This window comes from Mustelus asterias, chromosome 1 (assembly GCF_964213995.1).
Source record: "Mustelus asterias chromosome 1, sMusAst1.hap1.1, whole genome shotgun sequence".
Taxonomy (NCBI): Eukaryota; Metazoa; Chordata; class Chondrichthyes; order Carcharhiniformes; family Triakidae; genus Mustelus; species Mustelus asterias.
The window spans coordinates 165,153,664-165,179,390 of NC_135801.1; the positions used below are offsets into that span (position 1 = coordinate 165,153,664).

At 43.3% G+C, this 25,727-nt stretch overlaps 1 protein-coding gene across 2 annotated transcripts in view; it reads right to left on the minus strand.

Moving 5' to 3' along the window:
- Positions 1-390: 390 nt before the first annotated feature.
- Positions 391-25,727, minus strand: part of ska1 (spindle and kinetochore associated complex subunit 1) — a 66,500-nt gene continuing 41,163 nt past the window's right edge. For both annotated transcript variants that reach the window (XM_078227564.1, XM_078227636.1), the window contains one exon: positions 391-1,239. In XM_078227564.1, coding sequence (XP_078083690.1) covers positions 1,124-1,239 — 116 coding nt within the window. In that variant the 3' untranslated portion in view covers positions 391-1,123. The remainder of the gene's footprint in view (positions 1,240-25,727) is intronic.

The following is a 25,727-nucleotide window of genomic DNA, read 5'->3' on the forward strand; positions in this document are numbered from 1 at the left end:
TGTGCATATTGTACCAAGCTTAATGAGAAAATTAGGAAGGTTGACACAAAGTCAGAGAGACATTGCCTTTCCCTTATGTAGATATGAGTGATATACTTGTATTTGCTGACAATTATCATAATGAAATATATCTATCACAGTTTGCTATTTCCTCAGGTTCAGCATCGCTCATGACTCCTGCCAGTGGACTTAAAATCTGGGGTGCACCCTTTTCTGTCCAATTATCTAGATGCACAATAGCGTGACCAAGGAACTGTAAAAGAAAACACTTACTCCACCCAATCATGGCTGAAATGTAACTTATTTTTCTTTCTCCCTTGGCACCGACATCTGCTTACTTTCTCTATATGGAAGACAGACTGAATAAGCATGGCATGGAAACTGAGGTTTCAGACTTTGAATAACTGGTTTATTTACATAAAGTACATGAACAAACAGTTTTCACAATGTGAACATCAATTCCCTGGACTCCTCAGTGTATGAAAACAACAAAGATGTAACTTACTTTCTTTTTAAGCATGGGCCCTGTGACAGAAGACCATTTACTGCTTCGCTCTTTAAATTTAAATTGGCTCAGACTTTAAAAATACCTACAACCTTTGGCCATTAACTGCCAAGGCCACACAACTTTGCTTATACGAGACTGTACCTGCCTTGAGTCATTGGTCAAGGTTTATACCCATTGAGCTAACAATGAGAGGGCTTGAGATTGGTACCCAACCTTAGAACTGTGAGTAGACAATATACTTGTCATGATTTAATTAAACAAGAATGTCTGTTCATTAATATTGAAAGAAAATAATCTCTACTGATAGCCTAAAATGCTTGTCAGTGAATGTGCCCATTCCAGTTAATTCCCACTTGGGGATTTCTCATTGTTCACAGCTTCAGTAACTTGCATAAGTAAGCAGTGTTGATGCCAACACAACTAAGTCTAACCTCTTTGAGAAACCTTGGGTGAGATACATTTAACCCATTACACACTAATCCTGGCAATACAGAAATATTAAAAAGTAAAAATGACAAGTCAAAGACAACAGCAAGCAAAAATCCATTTGGCCATAACATCAAAATGTTACTGCATGCTATGTGCAGTAAGGCGCTGTTGGAACATAATGACTGTTTAAAGCATTCCTTTGGCTTTTCCAGTGGATTTTCTGATAAAGTGATGACAGATGATTGAATTGCCCCTATGGAAATTCAAAGTGGAAAAGGCCATTTCAGTCCATCCGGTAAGTTCTAGAATTCAAAGCAGAATATGCAGTTCAGTACCTATATCTGTCAATGCCTTAAAGAGAGACATAGAATGACATTTTCTTCCTTATATATTATTTTCTCGTTAGTTAGAAAAAATACTTGGGAGCTGGAATTTATGAGAACAATGTGTTGTCGATTTGAAGGTATAAAACAATCCCCATCCTTTCTTTGAATTTCAGGGGAATGGAAATTCAGTGAAGCGTATAAAGGCAACTAATTTTCTATTGTTCATTTTGTGTCCACCCCGGTCCCTGTCAAAATTAAATTTTACGCAGTGACTTGCACATGTGTGCCTGCTAATCTTTTTGACATGATAAACTGGTGTAGACAAGGTAAAGTGAGGAAACATCTTCATTGTGATAAGAGTTACACTGAAAACAAATTTAGAGTTGTCATTTGGGATCGCAGTGTGGCTCACTTACGCATGCTAGAAGCCACATAACATATCAACAAAATGAAGGAGATTGTCATCGACTTCAGGAAGCGTAAAGAAGAACATGCCCCTGTCTATATCAATGGGGACGAAGTAGAAAGGGTCAAGAACTTCAAGTTTTTAGGTGTCCAGATCACCAACCACTTGTCCTGGTCCCCCCCATTCCGATGCTATAGTTAAGAAAGCACACCAACGCCTCTACTTTCTCAGAAGACTAAGGAAATTTGGCATGTCAGCTACGACTCTCATCAGCATTTACAGATGCACCATAGAAAGGATTCTTGCTGGTTGTATCACAGTTTGGTATGACTCCTGCTCTGCCCAAGACCACAAGGATCTACAAAAGGTTGTGAATGTAGCCCAATCCATCACGCGAAGCAGCCTCCCATCCATTGACTCTGTCTATACTTCCCACTGCCTCGGCAAAGCAGCCAGCATAAGTAAGAACCCCACTCATCTCTCTTCCACCTTCTTCTTTCGAGAAAAAGTCTGAGGTCACGTACCAACCGACTCAAGAACAGCTTCTTCCCTGCTGCTGTCAGACTTTTGAATGGACTTACCTTGCATTAAGTTGATCTTTCTCTACACCCTAGCTATGACTGTAACACTACATTCTGCACTCTCTCGTTTCCTTCTCTATGAATGGTATGCTTTGTCTGTACAGTACGCAAGAAACAATACTTTTCACTGTATGTTAATACATGTGACAATAATAAATCAAATCAAATCAAACAAAAATTCATGCACAGAGTCCTGTCCTTTTCAGATAGAAGGTACACATCCACACATTGCACCTTTTTCAACTAAACAAAGGTTTGGGGAGGTCCTTCTCTGATTCATTCCCCAGGATAATGCCTTGACCAATCAGAGTCAACCTGCCCAGTTTGAATTTGAACAAAGCTGGGCTGTTAACTCTTCCATGCTGTAATCTCCATGGCAATGCCTCCACCAATCAGAGTTCACTTGCTAGCCAATCAACATTCTTTTCTCATGCAGTATAAATTGTTGTTCCCCTTTACTGTTAGTAATTTCTTGCGAGTTATTCTGATGAGTAGAAGACAAAAAGTGTTTTTTTCAGAAATATTGCCAAATGATTATTTTGAAAAACAAATTATTAAATTGTTTTATTTTACATTTAGCAAAGTCAACATACAGAGCAACATTTGTGATCAGATTCACTTAATTCAATCATTATATCAGGGTGGAACTTTCATAGTCCTTGTGCCAGACCAGATAGATTTGAGGCTGGATTAAAGTTGGGTCTGGAACATCATTGAAATTAGTATTGCACAGGGTTGACTCTTGCTGCAGGGCACCAGACAACTCATCATTAAAGCAGGAGCTCAGCTCTGTACCGTTATAAAAAATTGGCCAGAATTTACAGGCCATTCATGTTACAGGCGGGATTCTTTGATCCCGCTGCAGTGAACAGAGATTTGGCTGAGCGCCAAATTTCCCGTCCTCACTTGCAGCGGCAATGAAGCATGAATGAATGGAAGATTCCACCTATTATCTTTCGATTGGCAATATCTAACAATTCTTCTAAGGATTGCTGGTTAGGCTGTATGCAGCCTTGGTTATCCTAAATGCAACATGCCTGGAACTGTCTGTGCTGCTGTTTACCCTCCACATGAGCCATACCCCTAATCCCATGTGCCCATTCTGTTCCTATATCCTTTTATCCGCCTTTTTATCAGCTATCTATCCAACCTATTCTAAAATATTGACACAGTCTCCACTGCATTCACTGATCCCTTTCTTCCCTGCCCAGCATAACTACAATGTGCAACCATGATTCAAAGTCAGCAGCAGTGGCATTTTATTATAGTTTGGAATTAAGGTAACGATTATCACAGCAGGGCTTCTGAGGCAAGATTTTAAGAAAAATACAGAGAGGCAGTGTTGACGAGGGCAACCTGTACTTACATGCAGTGTGCAATGCAGTGAGCTTTAGTCAATATAAAAACAATACTAATTATAACAAATACACATGGGAAATATTGGAAATACCTACTCTCATACAAAAGTATGAAATCAAATTTAAATAAACCCAGAAATGTTTCTGTGTTTTAGAAATCCCATTAATTATTTTCAGTTTTTCTTCTTACGAGCTTTGATTAATAACAATGAAAAATAACAATGAACAAAATAATCCACTTGCTTCTTTAGCTGCTGCTTTGTGCCTGATTTTGATGTTTTAGATAGAACAGTACAGCACAGAACAGGCCCTTCTGCCCACGATGTTGTGCCGAGCTTTATCTGAAACCAAGATCAAGCTATCCCACTCCCTATCATCCTGGTGTGCTCCATGTGCCTATCCAATAACCGCTTAAATGTTCCTAAAGTGTCTGACTCCACTATCACTGCAGGCAGTCCATTCCACACCCCAACCACTCTCTGCGTAAAGAACCTACCTCTGATATCCTTCCTATATCTCCCACCATGAACCCTATAGTTATGCCCCCTTGTAATAGCTCCATCCACCCGAGGAAATAGTCCTTGAACGTTCACTCTATCTATCCCCTTCATCATTTTATAAACCTCTATTAAGTCTCCCCTCAGCCTCCTCCGCTCCAGAGAGAACAGCCCCAGCTCCCTCAACCTTTCCTCATAAGACCTACCCTCCAAACCAGGCAGCATCCTGGTAAATCTCCTCTGCACTCTCTCCAGCACTTCCACATCCTTCCTATAGTGAGGCGACCAGAACTGCACACAATATTCCAAATGTGGTCTCACCAAGGTCCTGTACAGTTGCAGCATAACCCCACGGCTCTTAAACTCCAACACCCTGTTAATAAAAGCCAACACACTATAGGCCTTCTTCACAGCTCTATCCACTTGAGTGGCAACCTTTAGAGATCTGTGGATATAGACCCCAAGATCTCTCTGTTCCGCCACAGTCTTCAGAACCCTACCTTTGACCCTGTAATCCACATTTAAATTAGTCGTATCAAAATGAATCACCTCACATTTATCAGGGTTAAACTCCATTTGCCATTTTTCAGCCCAGCTTTGCATCCTATCTATGTCTCTTTGCAGCCTACAACAGCCCTCCACGTCATCCACTACTCCACCAATCTTGGTGTCATCAGTAAATTTACTGATCCACCCTTCAGCCCCCTCCTCTAAGTCATTAATAAAAATCAAAGAGCAGAGGACCAAGCACTGATCCCTGTGGCACTCCGCTAGCAACCTGCCTCCAATCCGAAAAATTTCCATCCACCACCACCCTCTGTCTTCGATCAGACAGCCAGTTACCTATCCAATCGGCCAACTTTCCCTCTATCCCACACCTCCTCACTTTCATCATAAGCCGACCATGGGGGACCTTATCAAACGCCTTACTAAAATCCATGTATATAACATCAACTGCCCTACCTTCATCAACACACTTAGTTACCTCCTCAAAAAATTCAATCAAATTTGTGAGGCACGACTTGCCCTTCACGAATCCGTGCTGACTATCCCGGATTAATCCGCATCTTTCTAAATGGTCGTAAATCCCATCCGTAAGGACCTTTTCCATCAATTTACCAACCACCGAAGTAAGACTAACCGGTCTATACTTACCAGGGTCATTTCTATTCCCTTTCTTAAACAGAGGAACAACATTCGCCATTCTCCAGTCCTCTGGCACCATCCCTGTGGACAGCGAGGACCCAAAGATCAAAGCCAAAGGCTTTGCAATCTCATCCCTTGCCTCCCAAAGAATCCTAGGATATATTTCATCAGGCCCAGGGGACTTATCGACCTTCAGTTTATTCAAAACTGCCAGGACATCCTCCTCCGAACATCTACTTCCTCCAGCCTATTAGCCTGTAACACCTTCTCTTCCTCAAAAACATAGCCCCTCTCCTTGGTGAACACTGAAGAAAAGTATTCATTCATCACCTCGCCTATCTCTACTGACTCCATACACAAGTTCCCACTACTGTCCTTGACCGGCCCTAACCTCACCCTGGTCATTCTTTTATTCCTCACATAAGAGTAAAAAGCCTTGGGGTTTTCCTTGATCCGACCTACCAAGGACTTCTCATGTCCCCTCCTAGCTCTCCTAAGTCCCTTTTTCAGCTCGTTCCTTGCTAACGTGTAATCCTCAATCGAGCCATCTGAACCTTGTTTCCTCATCCCTACATAAGCTTCCCTCTTCCTTTTCACAAGACATTCCACCTCTTTCGTGAACCATGGTTCCCCCACTCGGCCATTTCCTCCCTGCCTGACAGGGACATACCTATCAAGGACACCCAGTATTTGTTCCTTGAAAAAGTTCCACTTTTCATTAGTGCCTTTCCCTGACAGTTTCTGTTCCCAACTTATGCCCCCGAATTCTTGCCTAATCGCATCATAATTACCTCTCCCCCAATTGTAAACCTTGCCCTGCTGTACGGCCCTATCCCTCTCCATTGCAATAATAAAAGACACCGAATTGTGGTCACTATCTCCAAAATGCTCTCCCACAACCAAATCTAACACTTGGCCCGGTTCATTTCCCAGTACCAAATCCAATGTGGCCTCACCTCTTGTCGGACTATCCACATATTGTGTCAGGAAACCCTCCTGCACACACTGCACAAAAACTGCCCCATCCGAACTATTCGACCTACAAAGGTTCCAATCAATATTTGGAAAGTTAAAGTCCCCCATGACAACTACCCTGTGACCCCCACACATATCCATAATCTGCTTAGCAATTTCTTCCTCCACATCTCTATTACTATTTGGGGGCCTATAGTAAACTCCTAACAACATGACCGCTCCTTTCCTATTTCTAACCTCAGCCCATATTACCTCAGTGTGCAGATCCCCCTTGAAGTGCCTTTCCGCAGCCGTTAAACTATCCTTGATTAACAATGCTACTCCTCCACCTCTTTTACCAGCTTCCCTACACTTAGTGAAACATCTATACCCCGGAACGTCCAACAACCATTCCTGTCCTTGTTCTACCCACGTCTCCGTAATGGCCACAACATCGTATTCCCAAGTACCAATCCACGCCCCAAGTTCATCTACCTTGTTCCGGATGCTCTTTGCATTGAAGTAGACACTACCTGGTAGACACTACCTGGTTACTACCTGCTACCGGGTAGACACTACCTGGTAGACACTACCTGGTTACTACCTGCTACCTGGTTACAAGCTTCTGCTATTCCCACAGACAGTGGGTGGGATTCTCAGGCCACACTCGGCCCAAAAACGGAGAATCCCGCCCAAGGCCAATGGACCATTGCATGGTCTGCTCCCTGCCCGGTACAATTCCCATGATGGCAGGATAGGAGAATTCCCCCCAGTGTGTTTTACTTCTAAAATTGTAAATCCCCATTATCTGTGGACGACAAAGACATCCTAGCTATGACTGTAACACTATATTATGCACTAGGCAATGGCCTTAATGGTATTATTGCTAGATTATTAATCCAGAAACTCAGCTAATGTTCTGGGTACCAGGTTTGAATTCTGCCACAGCAGATGATTTGATTTTTTTAAAAATCTGGAATTAAGAATCTACTGCTGACCATGAAACCATTGTCGATTATCGGGGAAAACCCATCTGGTTCATTAATGTCCTTTAGGGAAGAATATCTGTTGTTCTTACCTGGTTTGGCGTACATGTGGTTCCAGAGCCACAGCAATGTGGTTGACTCTCAACTGCCCACCACGGGCAACTAGGGATGGACAATAAATGCTGGCCAGCCAGCAAAGCCCATGTCCCTCGAATGAATAAAAATAAAAATCTTCTTTCCTTCTCCCCTATGTCCTCTATGAATGGTATGCTTTGTCTGTAGAGCGTGCAAGAAATAATATTGTATCCCAATACATGTGACAATAATAAACCAAATCAAGTCAAAGTATTCCTTACATCTTTCTTCCTTTTATAGAACATAAAAACGTAAGAACTAGGAGCAGGAGTGGGTCATCTGGCCCCTCGAGCCTGCTCCGCCATTTAGTAAGATCATGGCTGATCTTTTCATGGACTCAGCTCCACTTACCCGCCCACTCACCATAACTCTTAATTCCTTTACTGTTCAAAAATTTATCTATCCTTGCCTTAAAAACATTCAATTAAGTAGCCTCAACTGCTTCACTGGGCAGGGAATTCCACAGTATCACAACCCTTTGTGTGAAAATGTTCCTCCTCAACTCAGTCCTAACTCTGCTTCCACTTATTTTGAGGCCATGCCTCCTAGTTCTAGTTTCACCTGCCAATGGAAGCAACTTCCCTGCTTCTATCTTATCTATTCCCTTCATAATCTTATATGTTTCTATAAGATCTCCCCTCATTCTTCTGAATTCCAATGAGTATAGCCCCAGTCTATTCAGTCTCTCCTCATAAGCCAAACCTCTCAACTCTGGAATCAACCTAGTGAATCTCCTCTGCACCCCCTCCAGTGCCAGTATATCCTTTCTCAAGTAAGGAGACCAAAACTGTACACAGTACTCCAGGTGTGGCCTCACCAACACCTTATACAGCTGCAACATTTTGCATTCCCAATTTTTAGCAGTGGGGTCCTGAATACTGTGCCACATTCTTGTGTATTTATCATTGCTCTTCTTGGATCTTTGCTCTCTGATTCTGCTCCTCGCAAGAATTAGGAATGAAGACTGTAGGTTGGCGCTAATAGAATACAAACTCTGGGCGGGATTTTCCAGCCTGTCCCCAGGATGGAGGTGGCTCGCCATTGGCCAGCAGCACCATCTTCTGATCCCGCTAATGTCCACATAGGTTTGTGTGGCTTGCCCACTCCACTGCCGAGGGTCACCTAGCCACGATATTCTATCTTATTTTTATTTATTTCCAGGAGGTGGGCATCACTGGCTAGGCCAGCATTAATTGCCCATCATGAACTGCCCTTGTTCAGAGGATATTTAAGAGTCAAACACGTTGCTGTGGGTCTGGAAGACGCATTTCCTTCACATTAGTGAATCAAGTGGACTTTTATGGCAATTGACAGTGGATTCATAGTCATCATTAGACTTTAAGTTCCAGATTGTTTTTCAATTAAAATTCCACCATTTGCTATGGTGGGGTTTGAATCCAGGTCCCCAGAGCAATACCCTGGGTGTCTGGATTACCATTCCAGTGATAATACCACTACGTCACTACCACTAAGTCACTGCCCTCCCCACGCCCCCCCCCCCTCCACACACACACCCCCCCCCCCACCCCCCGGCCGCAACATACATAGCCTTCAAACATACAATAAAACTCTCAGCATGTCATAGAGTCACAGAGTTTTACAGCACAGAAAGAGACCATTTGGCCCATTGTGTCTGCGCTGGACATCATGCACCTATCCATTCTAATCCCATTTTCCAGCACTTGGCCCATTGCCTTGTATGCTATGGCATTTCAAGTGCTCTTTTAAATAGAGGGTTCCCAGCTCTACCACCCTTTCAGGCAGTGAAGTCCAGATACCCACCACCTACTGGGTGAAAACGTTTTTCCTCACATCTCCTATAAACCTTCAGTCTCTTAACTTAAATCTAAGCCTCCCTCTGCTAAGGAGAAAAGTTCCTTCCTATCTACCCTATCTATCCCCCTCATAATTTTATACACCTCAACCAGGTCCCCCCTCAGCCTTCTCTGCTCCAAAGAAAATAACCCCAGCCTATCCAGTCTCTCTTGATGGGTGAAACATTCCAGCCAGGGCAACATCCTGGTGAATCTCCTCTGCACCTTCTCTGATTTAATCACTTCCTATAGTGTGGCAATCAGAACTGTGCACACTAATCCAGTGTTTTATATAGCTCCAACATAACCTCCTTGCTCTTATATTCAATGCTTTGCTTAATAAATGCAAGTATCCCATGTATCCTTCTTAACCACCTTATATATCTGTCCTGCTGTCTTCAGAGATCTATGGACATGTCACACGATGGTCCCTCTGATCCTCTATACTTCCGAGGGTCCGACCATTCATTGTATATTCTTTTGCCTTGTTAGGCCTCTCACAATGTATTACCTCACATCTTTCAGGGTTAAATTCCATTTTCCACTGTTCTACCCATCTAACTAGCCCGTCTATATCATCCTGTAATCTAAGGTTTTGCTCCTCACTATTTACCATGCCACCAATTTTTGTGTAATCTGTGAATTTACTTATTATACCTCCTACATTCATGTCCAGATCATTAATGTACACTACAAACAACAAGGGACCCAGCACCGATCCACGCAGAAAACCACTGGACACAGGCTTCCAATCACCCTCTGCTTCCCACCACTAATAACAGTAAGAAGTCTCACAACACCAGGTTAAAGTCCAACAGGTTTATTTGGTAGCACAAGCCACAAGCCACAAGCTTTCAGAGCAGTGCTCCTTAATCAGATGAAGGAGCAGCACTCTGAAAGCTTGTGGCTTGTGGCTTGTGCTACCAAATAAACCTGTTGGACTTTAACCTGGTGTTGTGAGACTTCTTATTGTGCTTACCTCAAGATGGTCCAACGTCGGCATCGCCACATCATCCTACCACTAAGCCAATTTTGGATCTAGTTTGCCAAATTACACCAGATCCCATGGACTTTTAACTTCTTCATCAGCCTCCCATGCGGGACCATGTCAAAAGCCTTACTGAAGTCCATGTAGACTACATCAACCGCCTTCCCCTCATCTACACACTTCACACCCTCCTCAAAACAGTCAACCATCTATCTCCTTTTGATAAAACTATGCTGACTATCTTTGATTAATCCTTGCCTCCCCAAGTGGACGTTATTTCTGACCCTCAGAATTTTTTCCAATAATTTGCTTACCACTGAAGTTAGGCTCACTGGCCTGTAAATTCCTGATTTTTTTCCCTTTCTCCCTTCTTGAATAAAGGTACCACATTAGCTGAGCTCCATCCCTTTGGCACCTCTCCTGAGGCCAGAGGAGATTTGAAAATTGCCAGAGCCGCTGCAATCTCCTCCCTTGCCTCCCACAGCAGCCTGGAATACATCTCATCTGGATCTAGGGAGTTATCCACCGTTAATAACTCCTCCCTCTCATTGTTAAGTTGTTCAAGTAAATTACAATCCTTGATTGTAATACCCTCCTTGATTTCCATACTTACATCATCCTTCTCCATAGTGAACACAGATGCATTTAAAACCTTACCTACACCTTCTGGCTCCATACACAAATGACCACATTGCCCTAATGAGCCCTAGTCTTTCCCTGGTCATCCTCCTGCCCTTAATATACTTAAAACAGATAGGATTTTCTTTTATTTTGCCTGCCAGTTTTTATTCATGCCCCCTGTTCACTCTCCTAATTTATTTTTTAAGTAAACCCCTGCACTTTCTATATTCCTCTAGGGCTTCCACTGTTTTGAGCCCTTGGTATCTGCTGTAAACCTTCCTTTTTTTCCTTATCCAACCCTGGATGTCCCTTCACTTCCAGGATTTTCTGGACTTGTTGCTCCCACCCTTCACTTTCACAAGAACATGTTGGCGCTGCGTGCTCTCTATTTCCTTTTTTGCATGACTCCCATAGCTCTGACCTGTTCTCTAACACCCTAAGCACCTGTATCCAATTGGTTTAGACATTATCTTCGCAAAACAGAAATACATTGCAGCAGCACCATAAAGAATTGTCAGCTGCAAGGTGAAGCTGTGTCTAAATGCCCTGCCCTTTTAAACAGAACAAAAACCCACTACATTTTATCTATCTACAAGTACAATGAAAGGCTTGCATAAGGCAATTATGTGATACTCCAAAGTGTTAGACTTGCATCCAGTTTGATTCAGACATCATATTAATAGAACGGCGAAATATTATCTTGGATTTCCTCAATGGCTTCCTGTGGGAAAATGTTGTAAATAGGCAACCCCTGAGGTCCATTAGGAACATAAGAACAAGAGTAGGCCAATTAGCCCTTTGACTCTGTAACACTATGAAACGAGATCATGGCTGAACTGTCACCTAACTCCACATGCCCACCTTGCCCTATATCCCTTCAATCTCTCAATAGCAGAAATCTATCAACCTAATTTAAAATTAACAACTGAACTGCTGTTTGTAGAAGAAGGTTTCAAACTTCTACCATCGTTTGCTGTAGAACTATTTCCAAACTGCATTCCTGAAAAACTGGTTCTAATCTTTAGGCTAAGCCTTCTAGTCCTAGATTTCAACAAATGGAAATCTATTTTCTCTTGCTACCATCAGAGTGCCCCTTAATATCTTGAAAATGTTGATCAAATATCCCTTAACCTTTTAAATTAACAGGAATACAACCCCAGTTTGTGTAAAAGCTGTCTAATGTAACCTTGCTGATCAAATATTAATTTAATAAATTTACTCTGCACTCACTCCAGGGCTAATATATTCTTCTATGGCAATGCTACCCAAACCTTTTCTCTTTGTGACCCCAATGTCTCAATTTTAATGCCTCAAACTTCTTGAGACCATGGTTGTGTGTGTGTGTGTGTGGGGGGGGGGGGGGGGGGGGGGGTGGGTGGTTAGCTCCTGAAGGCGGGGGGTCTTGCTTTTAGCTCCTGGGTTGGGAGAGAAGTACAGGTGGAAATTGTCTGAACTGCGGGGTTTATTTCATACATTCATACCGGAATTCTACCGCCCCACCCACCATGGAATTGGAGTGGGCGAGGGCTGGACAATGGAAATGTCCATTCACCTCGGGCGGGGTTTTCTGGTCTTGGGTCGAGCAAGGCCGTAAAATTCCACCCATTGAATCCCTATAGTGCAGAAGGAGACCATTCAGTCCATCGAGTCTGCACCAACTCTCCGAAAGAGCATCTTATCCAGGCTACGCCCCCATCCTATCCGCGCCTTTACCATAACTAATCTACCTAACCTACACATCTTGGACACTAAGGGGCAATTTAGCATGGCTAATCCACCTAACCTGCACATCTTTGGACTTTTAAAAAAACAGCATCTATTTTCACATGCATTTTTTTTGCAGCAGCAACAATCAGGCCTCAAAGATCTGTCTGTTAGGTCATGCCCACCAATGGGACAATGCAAGGAATTGAAGGGACCTCGCAGCTGTTAACATTCAGTATGAGTTCCCTGGCTGATACTGCTGCCTCTCAGCCTGTGACTTGAACAGCTCATCTCATGACCCCTCTGGGGATCATGACCCAGAGTTTTGGAAGCCCGGTCCTATGGTGTTCTGCCAAGAACTGAACACGGGGCAGGGGGGAAGCGATGGCCTAGTGGTATTATCGCTAGACTATTAATCCAGAAACTCAGCTAATATTCCGGGTTCGAAACCCGCCACGGCAGATTGTAAAATTTGAATTCAATTTTAAAAATCTGGAACTAAGATGACCCTGAAACCATTGTCGATTGTCGGAAAAACCCATCTGCCTCACTAATGTCCTGTAGGGAAGGAAATCTGCTGTCCTTACCTAGTCTGGCCTGCATGTGACTCCAGAGCCACAGCAATGTGGTTGACTCTCAACTGCCCTCGGGCAACTAGGGATGGGCTATAAATGCTGGCCCAGCTAATGACGCCCATGTCCCACGAATGAATGAATGAATAAAAAAAGGTGGTGCCCATTGTGTAGTGCCCACTTGCCAGAGCCTACCTGACACACTGGCGGTCCCAACTGGTGCACAAATGCAGTGCTATTGGATAGCCTGGCAGTGGCCATTGAATAGCCTGGAGGTGCCAGTTGGATACTACCAGTGTGCCAGTTCAGTACCAGTGTGCCAGATGGGCACTGCCAGTATGTTTGAGGCAGTGCCGAGGGGATGGGGCAAGAGTAGGAGCTGTGATGGGGGAGCTGTGCGGGAGGTCTGATGGATGGGGAGGGGAGTGTGGATCATGAAGGCGATCCTGATGGACGGCAAGTCAGGGGTCCTGATGGGGGGGCATATTGGGAGTCGGGCAGGGGAACCCATTGGGTGGGGCCCAATGCCGGCAACCAGTGTCAGGGAAGGGGCGGGGAACATGCTGCTGCCAATGAGGTGACGGGGGGGGGGGGGGGGGTCCCGATGTCCGTTGGGGGGAGGGGGGGGCAGAGGATAGTGTCTCCCGGTGTACTGTAAGTTTAGGGTGCTCTTTGAAATGGCACCCAAGCGCTCTGCAGCAGGATTCACTGGTGTGTTTAGGCCCTGCCTCCCCAGGACCAGCGTGAAACTCCCAACTCAGCAAAGAGTGTGGGAGGATTGCAGTGTGGAGCTTGCCAGAGTGACCAGCATGGATTCACTCCCTTACTTTCGCTGTGATGACACAGTACTTTTTTGGGAGAATTTTTTGGGAGAAGGTGGCAGCACAGGTGGAGAAGGTGGTGAGGAAGGCATATGGTATGCTTGCCTTTATAGGACGGGGTATAGAGTATAAAAGCTGGAGTCTGATGTTGCAGCTGTATAGAACGCTGGTTAGGCCACATTTGGAGTACTGTGTCCAGTTCTGGTCGCCGCACTACCAGAAGGACATGGAGGCTTTAGAGAGAGTGCAGAGAAGGTTTACCAGGATGTTGCCTGATATGGAGGGTCTTAGCTATGAGGAGAATTTGGGTAAACTGGGCTTGTTCTCCCTGGAAAGACGGAGAATGAGGAGAGACCTGATAGAGGTATACAAAATTATGAAGGGTATAGATAGGGTGAACAGTGGGAAGCTTTTTCCCAGGTCGGAGGTGACGATCACGAGGGGTCACGGGCTCAAGGTGAGAGGGGCGAGGTATAACTCAGATATCAGAGGGACGTTTTTTACACAGAGAGTGGTGGAGGCCTGCAATGCGCTGCCAAGTAGGGTGGTGGAGGCAGACACGCTGGCATCGTTTAAGACTTACCTGGATAGTCACATGAGCAGTCTGGGAATGGAGGGATACAAACGAATGGTCTAGTTTGACCAATGAGCGGCACAGGCTTGGAGGGCCGAAGGGCCTGTTTCCTGTGCTGTACTGTTCTTTGTTCTTTGTAATTCCACCCAATGTGTTTGTACTATGTAGATAATGTAAATGTTACTTCAGGATTTCTGGAGCATTTGCCATGATATATTCTGGGACAACTCAGAGGTTTAGTTAAATTTGAAATGAGGCAAAAATGTGTGGTTGAACATTTAGTTGCAGATATTTGACATTCGCATAATTTCATGCAATATCCGGCTTCCATTGACTCATTAAGACAGATGGGTGCGGGGAAAATAATGTAACAGATTCAGTGCTCACGTTATTTTATATAAGAGCCTGTCTCGCCTGTAGAATGGTTTCAGTTTTCCATATAATTTGGAAGTTAAGGTAGGTGTAGTTTTGTGCCCAGAAACATTAGCTTAGCCAAAAGGTACTAGTGTTGTGAGACTGTGATAACATCCTTTAGCCAAATCTACCATTATCTTATTGTTCTTTGTGGGACAATACAGTGCAACTTTTAAGAAATTGGTTACTGTTGTTTCCTTTGCACAACATGAGTAATTAATTAGCTGCAAAGTATTTTGCGACGGTCTGTGATTGTGAAAGGTGCTATATAAATGCAAACCTTTATCTTTTATCCTTGATTTTCAGACTAACGTAACAAATTAAGACCTCTATCTGTAAAAATTCACTTTAAATATGAAATTTAAGCCCTACCCTAGGGACGGCTGGCGAAAGAGTGGAAAGATGGGCAGCATCCCTGAAAACTGTCAGAAGTGAGTGCTAGAATGAGACAGGTTTATTATTTATATTACTACATACCCTTACTGCTGAAAGGACATAGTGCGCCTTCTAAGGTCTGTGGGTTTAGTGGTGAGTTATTATGTAGGAGTGTTCCGTTCTATATGTACCTTTAGCTGTTAAAATTACTGTTAATTAAACTTAGTAACTCAGTTTGAAAGGAACTTGAGTGCACGGACTTACTTGTGTGATTCCAAAAGGAATTAGATGTGCTCAAGTGGTAGAAATTGGACAGGTTGTAGCTTTTGTAACTTGCGGGTGCATAGCCACCGACAGAAATACAGTGAATCATTTCAAAAGCAGCGCAGCTCATTAAACTATTCTAAAGTTTCCAATGCAGCATAAATGCCTATTGTGTAGACTAATGATTCTCCCTGTCCACTGCTGATTGTCCAAAAATAGCTACTTATAACTGGCAAGTACTGTGTGCAGTCATCTCCTTTTCCAAAGGATGTGGTGCCCCATTTTAGTTACTTCAGCCTTTGAATGCAGCAATCAAGAAATTGAGTTACTAATACTGCTCCAGTCATAAATGATTTTCTTTTATTCCCAGTTCCTCATTCAGCACTCTGAACAGTCACAGCCCATCAGTCATCCTTAGCCCAGAAATAATTCAAGTAAAAAATTAGATTTTAAAGAAGAGAAGCATTTTTAATTTAGATTCAACTTCACTCTGACTGATTAAATGGTCTGTGCTACAATTTTTAAAATGACTATTTTCCAAGCAATTTATAGAAATCCTGACCCAAATGAAATGCTGACCCAAGCATTAAATCTGCTGGTGGATTATTAGTATATTTAAATCCATTTAACATCAGTAACAGGTAAAATAAGAGAACATTATTCTAAGGAACATGCTGGAGATGTATCTGTATATAAATAACTTAGATAACAGTCTGATAAACTACCCTGAAGGATTCAACAAATGGCGGACTATCATGATATTGTTTATTTGGACTTGTACAAAGATTTTGACTGCATTTTGACTGATAATGGTTTGATTTTAAAATTCTCATCCTTGTTTACAAATCTCTCCATGGCCTCCCTCCCCTTCCCTACTTCAGTAATTGTTTCCAGCCCCACACCCTGTGAGATATCTGCATACCTTTAATTCTGGCCTCTTGAGCATCCCTGATTTGAATTGCTCAACCTTTGGTGGCTGCACCTTCAGTTGCCTGGGCCCTGAGCTCTGAAATACCCTGCCTCTACCTTTCTCCCTTGCTTTCCTTTAAAATCTACCTCTCTACCAAGCTTTTGATTATTTGGCCAAATATCTCTTTATGTGACTCAATATCATTTACAAGGAAATAATGATGCTCTTGGGAATTGTCTTGGGATGTTTTATATGCCTAAAAATGTTATCATAGAATAGAATCCCTACAATGTAGAAGGAGGCCATTCGGCCCATCAGGTCTGCACCAACCATCCAAGAGAGCAACTTACACAAGCCCACCCCTTCACCCCCATCATTTTCACAGTTGCTTCATTGCAGTGGTAATGTAAACCTACTTGTGACACTAATAAATAAATTTTAAACTTTAAACTCACTAATCCCACCCATATAAATAAAATTGAAGATTTCCTATTAAAAACTTCTAAACAAACTAGCACCATGGGCTGGATTTTATGTCTGCAAATCAGGCCCCCACACAAATATAAAATAGGGTTGAATGGCAATAAGTCCCACCAGTCTCAGAAATTAGAGAAGGCAAATTGACAGGTCACCTGCCATTTTGAAATTACTAATGAACAAGTTATTGAGCTTGTTAATGACCCATTTGTCTGCAATTTCTCATTACGTGCTGCATTTCTCAGGCATTGTACTTGAAAAGAATCATAGAATCCCTACAATACAGAAGGAGGCCATCCAGCCCATCAAGCCTGCACAAACCACAATCCCACCCAGGCCCTATCCCCGTCACCCCACATATTTACCCTTTTAGTCCCCCTGACACTAAGGTTCAGGTTCTGGTCACCTCATTACAGGAAGGATGTGGAAAAGATTGAAAGGGTGCAGAGGAGATTTATAAGGATGTTGCCTGGATTGAGTGGCATGCCTTATGAGGATAGGCTGAGGGAGCTCGGTCTTTTCTCCTTGGAGAGACGTAGGATGAGAGAAGACCTAATAGAGGTATATAAGATGTTGAGAGGCATAGATCGGGTGGACTCTCAGAGGCTTTTTCCCAGGGTGGAAATGGCTGCTACGAGAGGACACAGGTTTAAGGTGCTGGGGTGTAGGTACAGGGGAAATGTTAGGGGGAAGTTTTTCACACAGAGGGTGGTGGGCGAGTGGAATTGGCTGCCGTCAGTGGTGGTGGAGGCAAACTCAATAGGGTCTTTTAAGAGACTCCTGGATGAGTACATGGGACTTAATAGGATGGAGGGTTACAGGTAGGCCTAAAAGGTATGGATATGTTCGGCACAACTTGTGGGGCCGAAGGGCCTGTCTTGTGCTGTAGTTTTCTATGTTTCTATAGCATGGCCAATCAGCCTAACCCGCACATCTTTGGGCTGTGGGAGGAAACCAGAGCACCCGGAGGAAACCCACACAGATACGGAGAGAATGTGCAAACTCCACACAGACAGTGACCCAAGGCTGGAATTGAACCTGGGTCGTTGGTGCTATGAGGCAGCATTGCTAACTGCTGGGCCACCCCAGGGTTTGCGAGTGTTTTATGGCAGCTATGTCGAGGTGGCACAAGGGTGGAAAAAAATGGTCCAGCTATAGGGACCAATTGCTGAATGCAGCAGCAGAATTTGCTGGTGTCATAGAGCCTGTAGATAAACTAATTTCTAGATTTTGAATCTTTAATGCAAATATAGACAGATTCAGAGAGCAGGGGCCTGTAAATTTGTAGCCACGACCGACCACAAACAGTTTACCTTCCGTCTCCCTCACCCTGCTGAGAAACATAAAATCCAGCCCCAAAAAAAATCTAAAGTAAAGGATGGGACTAGTTAAGAAATTGTTTCAAACTAGGTACAGAATACTTCATGGAATCCAACAGCACAGAAGGAGGCCATTTTGCCCATTCTACCGTGCGGTTCTTTGAAAGAGCTATCCTAGTAGTCTGAACACTCATGCTTTTACCATACAGTCCTGCACTTTAACCCTTCAAATTACCCAATCTCCTTCTGAAAGTTATGATTGAATCTGCTTCCACACCCCTTCCAGCAGTGCAAAAAGGACAATTCATTCCATTGAAAAGGACAATTCATTCCATTGAAAAGGACTCTCATTCTCCCCTCCTCCCACCCCGATCAGCCTGGTTCTTTTGCAAATTAAGTCAGTTATCTGGTTACTGGCCCTCCTTCAGTAGAAACAGTTTCTTCCTCTTTCAAAACTCTTTACAATTTTGAACACCTGTATTAAATCTCTTCTTCTAAGTGAGTGGGCGAGGGTCTGGTAAATGTGAGGTGATCAATTTTGGTAGGAATAACAGCAAAATTGACTAATATTTAAATGGTAAAAAATTGCAGCATGCTGTTGTGCAAAGGGACCTGGGTGTCCTTGTGCAGGAATCTCAAGGAGTTGGTTTGCAGGTGCAGCAGGTAATTAAGAAGACAAATGGAATTTTGAACTTCATTGCTAGAGGGATGGAGTTTAAAAACAGCAAGGTTATGTTGCAGCTGTATAAGGTGCTGGTGAGGCCACACTTGGAGTACTGTGTACAGTTTTGGTCTCCTTACTTGAGAAAGGATATACTGGCACTGAAGGGGGAGCAGAGGGGATTCACTAGGTTGATTCTGGAGTTGAGAGGGTTGGCTTATGAAGAGAGACTGAGTAGACTGGGACTATACTCATTGGAATTTAGAAGAATGAGGGGAGATCTTATAGAAACATATAAGATTATGAAGGGAATAGATAAGATAGAAGCAGGGAAGTTGTTTCCACAGGTGAAACTAGAACTAGGGGGCATAGCCTCAAAATAAGGGGAAGCAGATTTAGGACTGAGTTGAGGAGGAACTTCTTCACACAAAGTGTTGTGAATCTATGGAATTCCCTGCCCAGTGAAGCAGTTGAGGCTACCTCATTGAATGTTTTTAAGGCAAGGATAGATAAATTTTTGAATGGTAAAGGAATTAAGGGTTATGGTGAACGGGCGGGTAAGTGGAGCTGAGTCCACAAAAAGATCAGCCATGATCTCATTGAACGGCGGAGCAGGCTCGAGGGACCAGATGGCCTACTCCTGCTCCTAGTTCTTATGTTCTTATGTTCTCTGTTCTTAGGACAACAATTGGCACGGTAGCACAGTGGTTAGCACTGCTGCTTCACAGTGCCAGGGACCTGGGTTTGATTCCTGGCTTAGGTCACTGTCTGTGTGGAGTTTGCATGTTCTCCCTGTGTCTGTGTGGGTTTCCTCCAGGTGTTCCAGTTTCCTCCCACATTCTGAAAGATGTGCTGGTTAGGTGCATCAATCTGAACAGGTTCCGGACTGTGGCGACCAGGGAAATTTCACAGTAACTTAATTGCAGTGTTAATGTAAGCTTTACTTGTGACTAATAAATACACTTTACTTTAATCCCAGCTTCTTTGATCTCTCTACATAACTGAAGACCCTCAATCCCTGGTACCATTCCAGTAAATTTCCTCTGCACCCTCTCCGACATCTTTATATACTTCCAAAGATCTGGTGCCCAGAATTGGATACAGTGCTCCAGCTGAAGCCTAATCTGTGGTTATGACTATTTCACATAGCATTTTGTTTATTACATCATGAGATCTGGCCATCTCTGGAAATGCCAGCATTTATTGCTCATCCCTAGTTCCCCTTGAGGCCTTCCTTACTTCTGTACGCTATGTCCCTCTTGATAAAACAAAGGGTCCTGTATGCTTTTTTAACAACTTTCTTATCACATCCTGACATCTTCAGTGTTATGTACATAAACCTTTAAGTATTTCTGTTCCTACACCCCCTTATAAAGTGGTATTTACAAGATGTGTAAATATCAGATTTAGCAGGAATGTTGAGTAAAGTTTCTTAAAAGTCAATGCTTGGAATCAAGCTATTTTTAATCCATGCTAATGACAAGGACATTGAAACTAAGTGTGAACTGACTATTTCCATTTTGAGAATAGAACCAATGTTTCGAGTCTAGGTGACCCTTGGAAAGGTCATCTAGACTAGTAGTGTTGGCTCTATTCTCTCTCCACAGAGGTTGTCAGACCTGCTGAGATTTTCCAGCATTTTCTGTTTTTGTTTCAGATTTCAACATCCACAGTATTTTGCTTTTATTCCCATTTTAATGTTGTTAAAGGCGTAAAGACTTGCAGTAGTTGGGCAGATAAAGTCTAAATGAATATGACTATAATTTCTCAAAAAGTTAGATTTAGTATGTAATGCATGGAATGGAATTGGTGGTGGAAGATTAAGAATGGGACCCAAGATTGAATTGTTTTAGTTGACCCTAATAGCTCCCTCCCAGTAACCGATGTCCCCATGAGTCTGAATTCTGGCAACATGGAACTATCCCCAGTGCCATGAGCCACCTCAATGGGCTGCCAACTGTAGCCTCATCTTTGCCATGGTGAATACAGAGATCATGTGAGTGGCTTTGAGGGGGTGCCCATTGGGAACCCTCGAAGCATAGACATGAGTGCATCCAACTGGATGTCTGGTGCACTGGCTTCCAGAAATGGCTTGAAGTTCAGACGGAAGGTGGAGAAGCACCCTCGTGACTATCACAAGATGGGTTGCCATTGTAGGGAGCACTGCAGAGCTCCCATAATTGGGGCAACAGCTGCCATGCCTGGTGCTTGTTACTGTTAGTGGGGCCTGAGCTGGAATGTCAGCAATAAACCACAGAGCCTGTCCAGCAGACAGATGGCAGGGTAACCAATGTGTGGGGGTTGGGACTCTTACTCATATGAAATTCCTCAGAGGTCATTCAGCAGCCAGAGGGATAACGTGCAACATGAGACCCAAGCCAGTGGAAACCCCGATCTGAGGACCCCCAGCCCAGCACAAGCCCCCCACTCCACTGTGCACCGTGGCATTGCCTGAAATCCCCTCTGCACCCTGGAAGTTGGTGCAGTGTGATATTCACCTCCTCGCTCTCCTTCACTAGTGCTCCACCTGAGCCACACTTTTATACAGCAGTAGTGATTTGCGCCTGTGTGAGACATCTGGTCGGAGAGGTGGGAAACATCTGAGGGGGGAAGCTAATGATATTGAAATCCAGTCAAACTCATGCTAATCAGCCGTGCACCCATTTTGGGGGCAAATTGGTTTGCACCATTAAAAAGGTGCCAGGGAGATAGCAAACTGTTACACGCCAAGCACAAATCGGATTTTCAACTTTGCACACTATTTTCCTAGCTCACCACGGTGATCACCTGATGCAGCGAGGTGGTAAAATTGCGCCCGTTAACTCTGTTCCTCTCTCCACAGGTGCTGCCAGACCTGCTGAGTTGTTTCCAGCGTCTTCCGTTTTCATTTCAGGAAAAGTGAGTATACTGCTGATTCACCCACATCCTGTGCACAATACACCCCTTCTTCTGCTTTGCCAAGTGTATTCCATCACATCACTTTTCACACCCACCAATCTTTGCAAGTACCCATTCTTTCTATGCGCTTTCTCATTTCCCCCAGTATTCAATCACATCTGGCACTCACCCCAATCTTTAAGCAATGTGATACATCTGTCTGATAGAAACCATTCCCCAATGCATTGCATCCTTCAGGTGATTACGTGACTGTGCAAGATGAAAGGAAGAAGTTGAGGTCTAGAGGTGGTCCACCACAAATAGTGCAGCTAACTGATGCAGAAGTGTACATCCTGGAGATATGTAGCACATTCCCCTCCCTCTTAGTCAGAGATGCTTGGTGATAGAACTTAAATATCTTCTACACACATGATTTTACAATTTCATTAGTCTACAAGATGTAGGAACAGAAGTAGGCCATTCGGCCCATCAGGTTTTCTCCACCATTCAATGAGATCATGACTGATCTGCTATGATAATCCTCAACTCCGCTTTCCTGCCTTAATACCATAATCCTGGATTCCCTTGATTAAAAATTAATGTTTGACTGAACTAAAAGACTGCGAATAGTGATTAGCAACATCGTTACCCTGCCAAGCTTTCTTTTACCTTCCAGGCACAAATATCTGCAAAGATTTATGGTGATTCCACAGGGGACCTCGTTGCTTCGTAGGGTGCACCATTGTAGAATAAACAGTAAGATTACCATTAGTCCAAACCTCTGGATTACTAGTCCATTACTATTCAGTAACATTAATACATGGATCCGAAGAGACATATTGAACTCAAAACAGTTAACTGTTCCTCTCTCCACAGATGCTGCCAGAGCTGTTGAGTTTTTCCAGCACTTTCTGTTTTTATTTCAGGCCTCCAGCATTTGGTCTTTAACAAGACTGCAAGGCCACTGTTCCCACCCTTCAAATTCCCATATCTCCAGCAAAGGACTTTGGAAATGAGAGCAAAAAGTTGCAAGACTTGGTGGGCTCTGGATGTTTCTATCGAGGAGGAACACAGTAATAGGAGGGAAGGAAATCATTCTCAACTAGCATGGGAGCCACAAAGGATGTGGACTGGTAAACAACTTGATGGAAATTGGTAGACACCAGCAGGTCAAACTCATTGGAAAGGTCATTAAGAGAGATTCAAGAAAAAGTACCAAAAGACTGAGCAATGAAGGAACAAGTACATATCAAACTTCAGAATGAAAGCTTTATTTCAGGTCTTATACTTCATGTATTGTAAACTAAAGGACTATAATTCTCAGAATGAACCTTGTAGTTGATGGGTAAGAATTATTGAAATGATTTTCTGATGCATGGTCGCCATTCAATGTTTTTCTTGTAGCATTAGAAATGCAAATCTCTAGTATCGATGTAAGATTAAGTGCTTCATTACCATAGTTCACCAGTCTGCCAGGAAAGTAGTGACCATAATGGAACTGAATACTAAGCTGGCCTAACTCTTGCTAAGTGAGATATTATATATGTTCTCATTTAATACAGCTTGGAAAATATAACATTATATTATTTATGCATTTCATCTCCTACCTTGCTTCAAAAGAAAATATGTATGTTCCATGCAATAATTACAGAAAGACTAATAAATAAAGAATATTCTGATTGCTTTCCTACACTTCATGTGGGCATTTGAAACCAGCATAATTCAGCTGAATGCTGAACAACTCGTATTTATATAACACCTTCAATGTAACAAAAGTGCCCAAGGTGCTTTCTTATGGAACAAAGTAAGACATGCCCATAAGAAGAGATATAAAAGAGCAGCACTGTGGCACAGTGGTTAACACTGCTGCCTCACAGTGCCAGAGACCTGGGTTCAAATCCTGGCTTGGGTCACTGTCTGTGTGGAGTTTGCACATTCTCCCTGTGTCTGCGTGGGTTTCCTCCGGGTGCTCCGGTTTCCTCCCACAGTCCAAAGATGTGTGGGTTAGGTGGATTGGCTCCTTAGTGTCAGGAGGACTAGCAGGATAAATGCATGGGGTTATGGAGGTAGGGCCTGGTGGGATTGTTGTCGGTGCAGACTTGATGGGCCAAATGGGGCCACCTTCTGCACTGTAGGGATTCTAGATTCAGATTGCCAAGAGCTTGGTCAAAGAAGTAGATTTTAAGGAGTGTCCTCAAAGGTGAAAAGTGAGGTGGAGAAGTGTAGAGAGAGTATTCCAGAGATTCTGTGACCACTAACAATGGAATGACTAAATCATGGATGCGGATAATGCGGAGGGCTGTGGGGTTGGAGGAGATTAGAGAGACAGGGAGGGGTGAGGCCATGATTTGAAAACAAGGATGAGAATTTTAAGATCAAGACAATGGTCCCCGAGCTAGGTAACGCTCAGAAGTGATAAGGGAACAGGACTTGCTATGAATGAAGATACAGCCAACAGTGTTTTTGAAAGCCTCAAAGTTATGGAGTCTTAAAGGATAGTCAAATACACGAGAAACAAAAGTATCAAAAGAAAAACATTGCATCTGGGGAGTACCTTGCACAAGCTCATGATGCTCTGAAGCACTTTACAGCTAATAAAGTCATTTTAAATGTAGTTACTTTTATGATGTAGGAAACATGATAGCCAATTTAAGCACAGCAAAGTCCCACAAAGAGCCATATGATAATGACTAGATAATCTATTTTTTGTGATGTTGATTGGGATAAATAGTGGCCAAGATGCAGAAGATAATCCCCCTGCTCTTCCTTGAAATAGCGTCAGCACGCTTTTACATCCACCCGAGACAGCAGATGGTTAACGTCTCATCTAAAAGACCACACATTGAACCATGGGCTTCACCAACGTCAGCCTAGATTTTTGTACTTAAGTGCCAGAGTTGGCCACACCTAGAAAATGCTAATAGTGTATAAAATGCAGTTGATACTATTACGGTAATGAAAATGATCTTGACACAATACCTCAGGCTCAGCATTTAATTGTGACACATGATGTCATACTGTGATATCCCAGGGAGATGTCATGTTCAATCCTCGGTTAATTGTAAATTCTGATCTTAAGTTGGTACTTACAGTGAAACATTAGCTTTGCTTGCTGTTTCCTCTGCTTTTAAGAAGTAGTGGAGGGGAAAGGTAATTATTGCTCCTGATTATATCAAGTAATCCATATTGAAAGTGAATGTTAAGAATTATTTAATTTTTATTGATTTACAGGATGTAAGGTCAGCATTTATTGCCCATCTCTAATTGCCCTCGAGAAGGTGGTGGTGAGCTCCCTTCTGGAACCACTGCAGTCAGGATTTTGATCCAGCAACAGTGAATGAAAACATATTTCCAAGTCAGGATGATGAGTAGCTTGGAAACTTCCAGGTAATGGTGGTTCCATGTATCTGCTACCCTTCTATCTGCCATTCTAAATGGTTGCAGTCATTGATTTGGAAGGTGAAACCAAAGGAGCCAGTAGTGCACCTTGTAGCTGGTACACGTTGCTGCTGCGGGTCGTTGCTTGTGGGGGGAGTGAATGTTGGCCAAAGGGGTGCCAATCAAGCAGGCTGTTTCCTGCTATCACGTGGAGTGAATTGAATTGGCTTAAGACTAGCATGTGATGCTGGCGATCTCTGGAGGAGGCCGACATGGATCATCCAGTTGGCACTTTAGGCTGAAGATTGTTGCGAATACCTCAGCCTTATCTTTTGCACTGGTGTGCTGGGCTCTTCCATCATTGACGATGGGGATATTTATGTCACCTCCTTCTCCAGTGAGTTAACTGTCCACCATGAGTCATGACTGGATAATTATGCCAGGATATGAACAACATCAGATATTGTGTCCCCTTACACTCCAGCCTTTTAATCAGTCAGGGAGGCGATGGCCTAGTGGTATTATCGTTAGATTATTAATCCAGAAACTCAGCTGCTGTTCTGGGGACCCGGGTTCGAATCCTGCCCAGCAGATGGTGGAATTTGAATTCAATTTTAAAAATCTGGAATTAA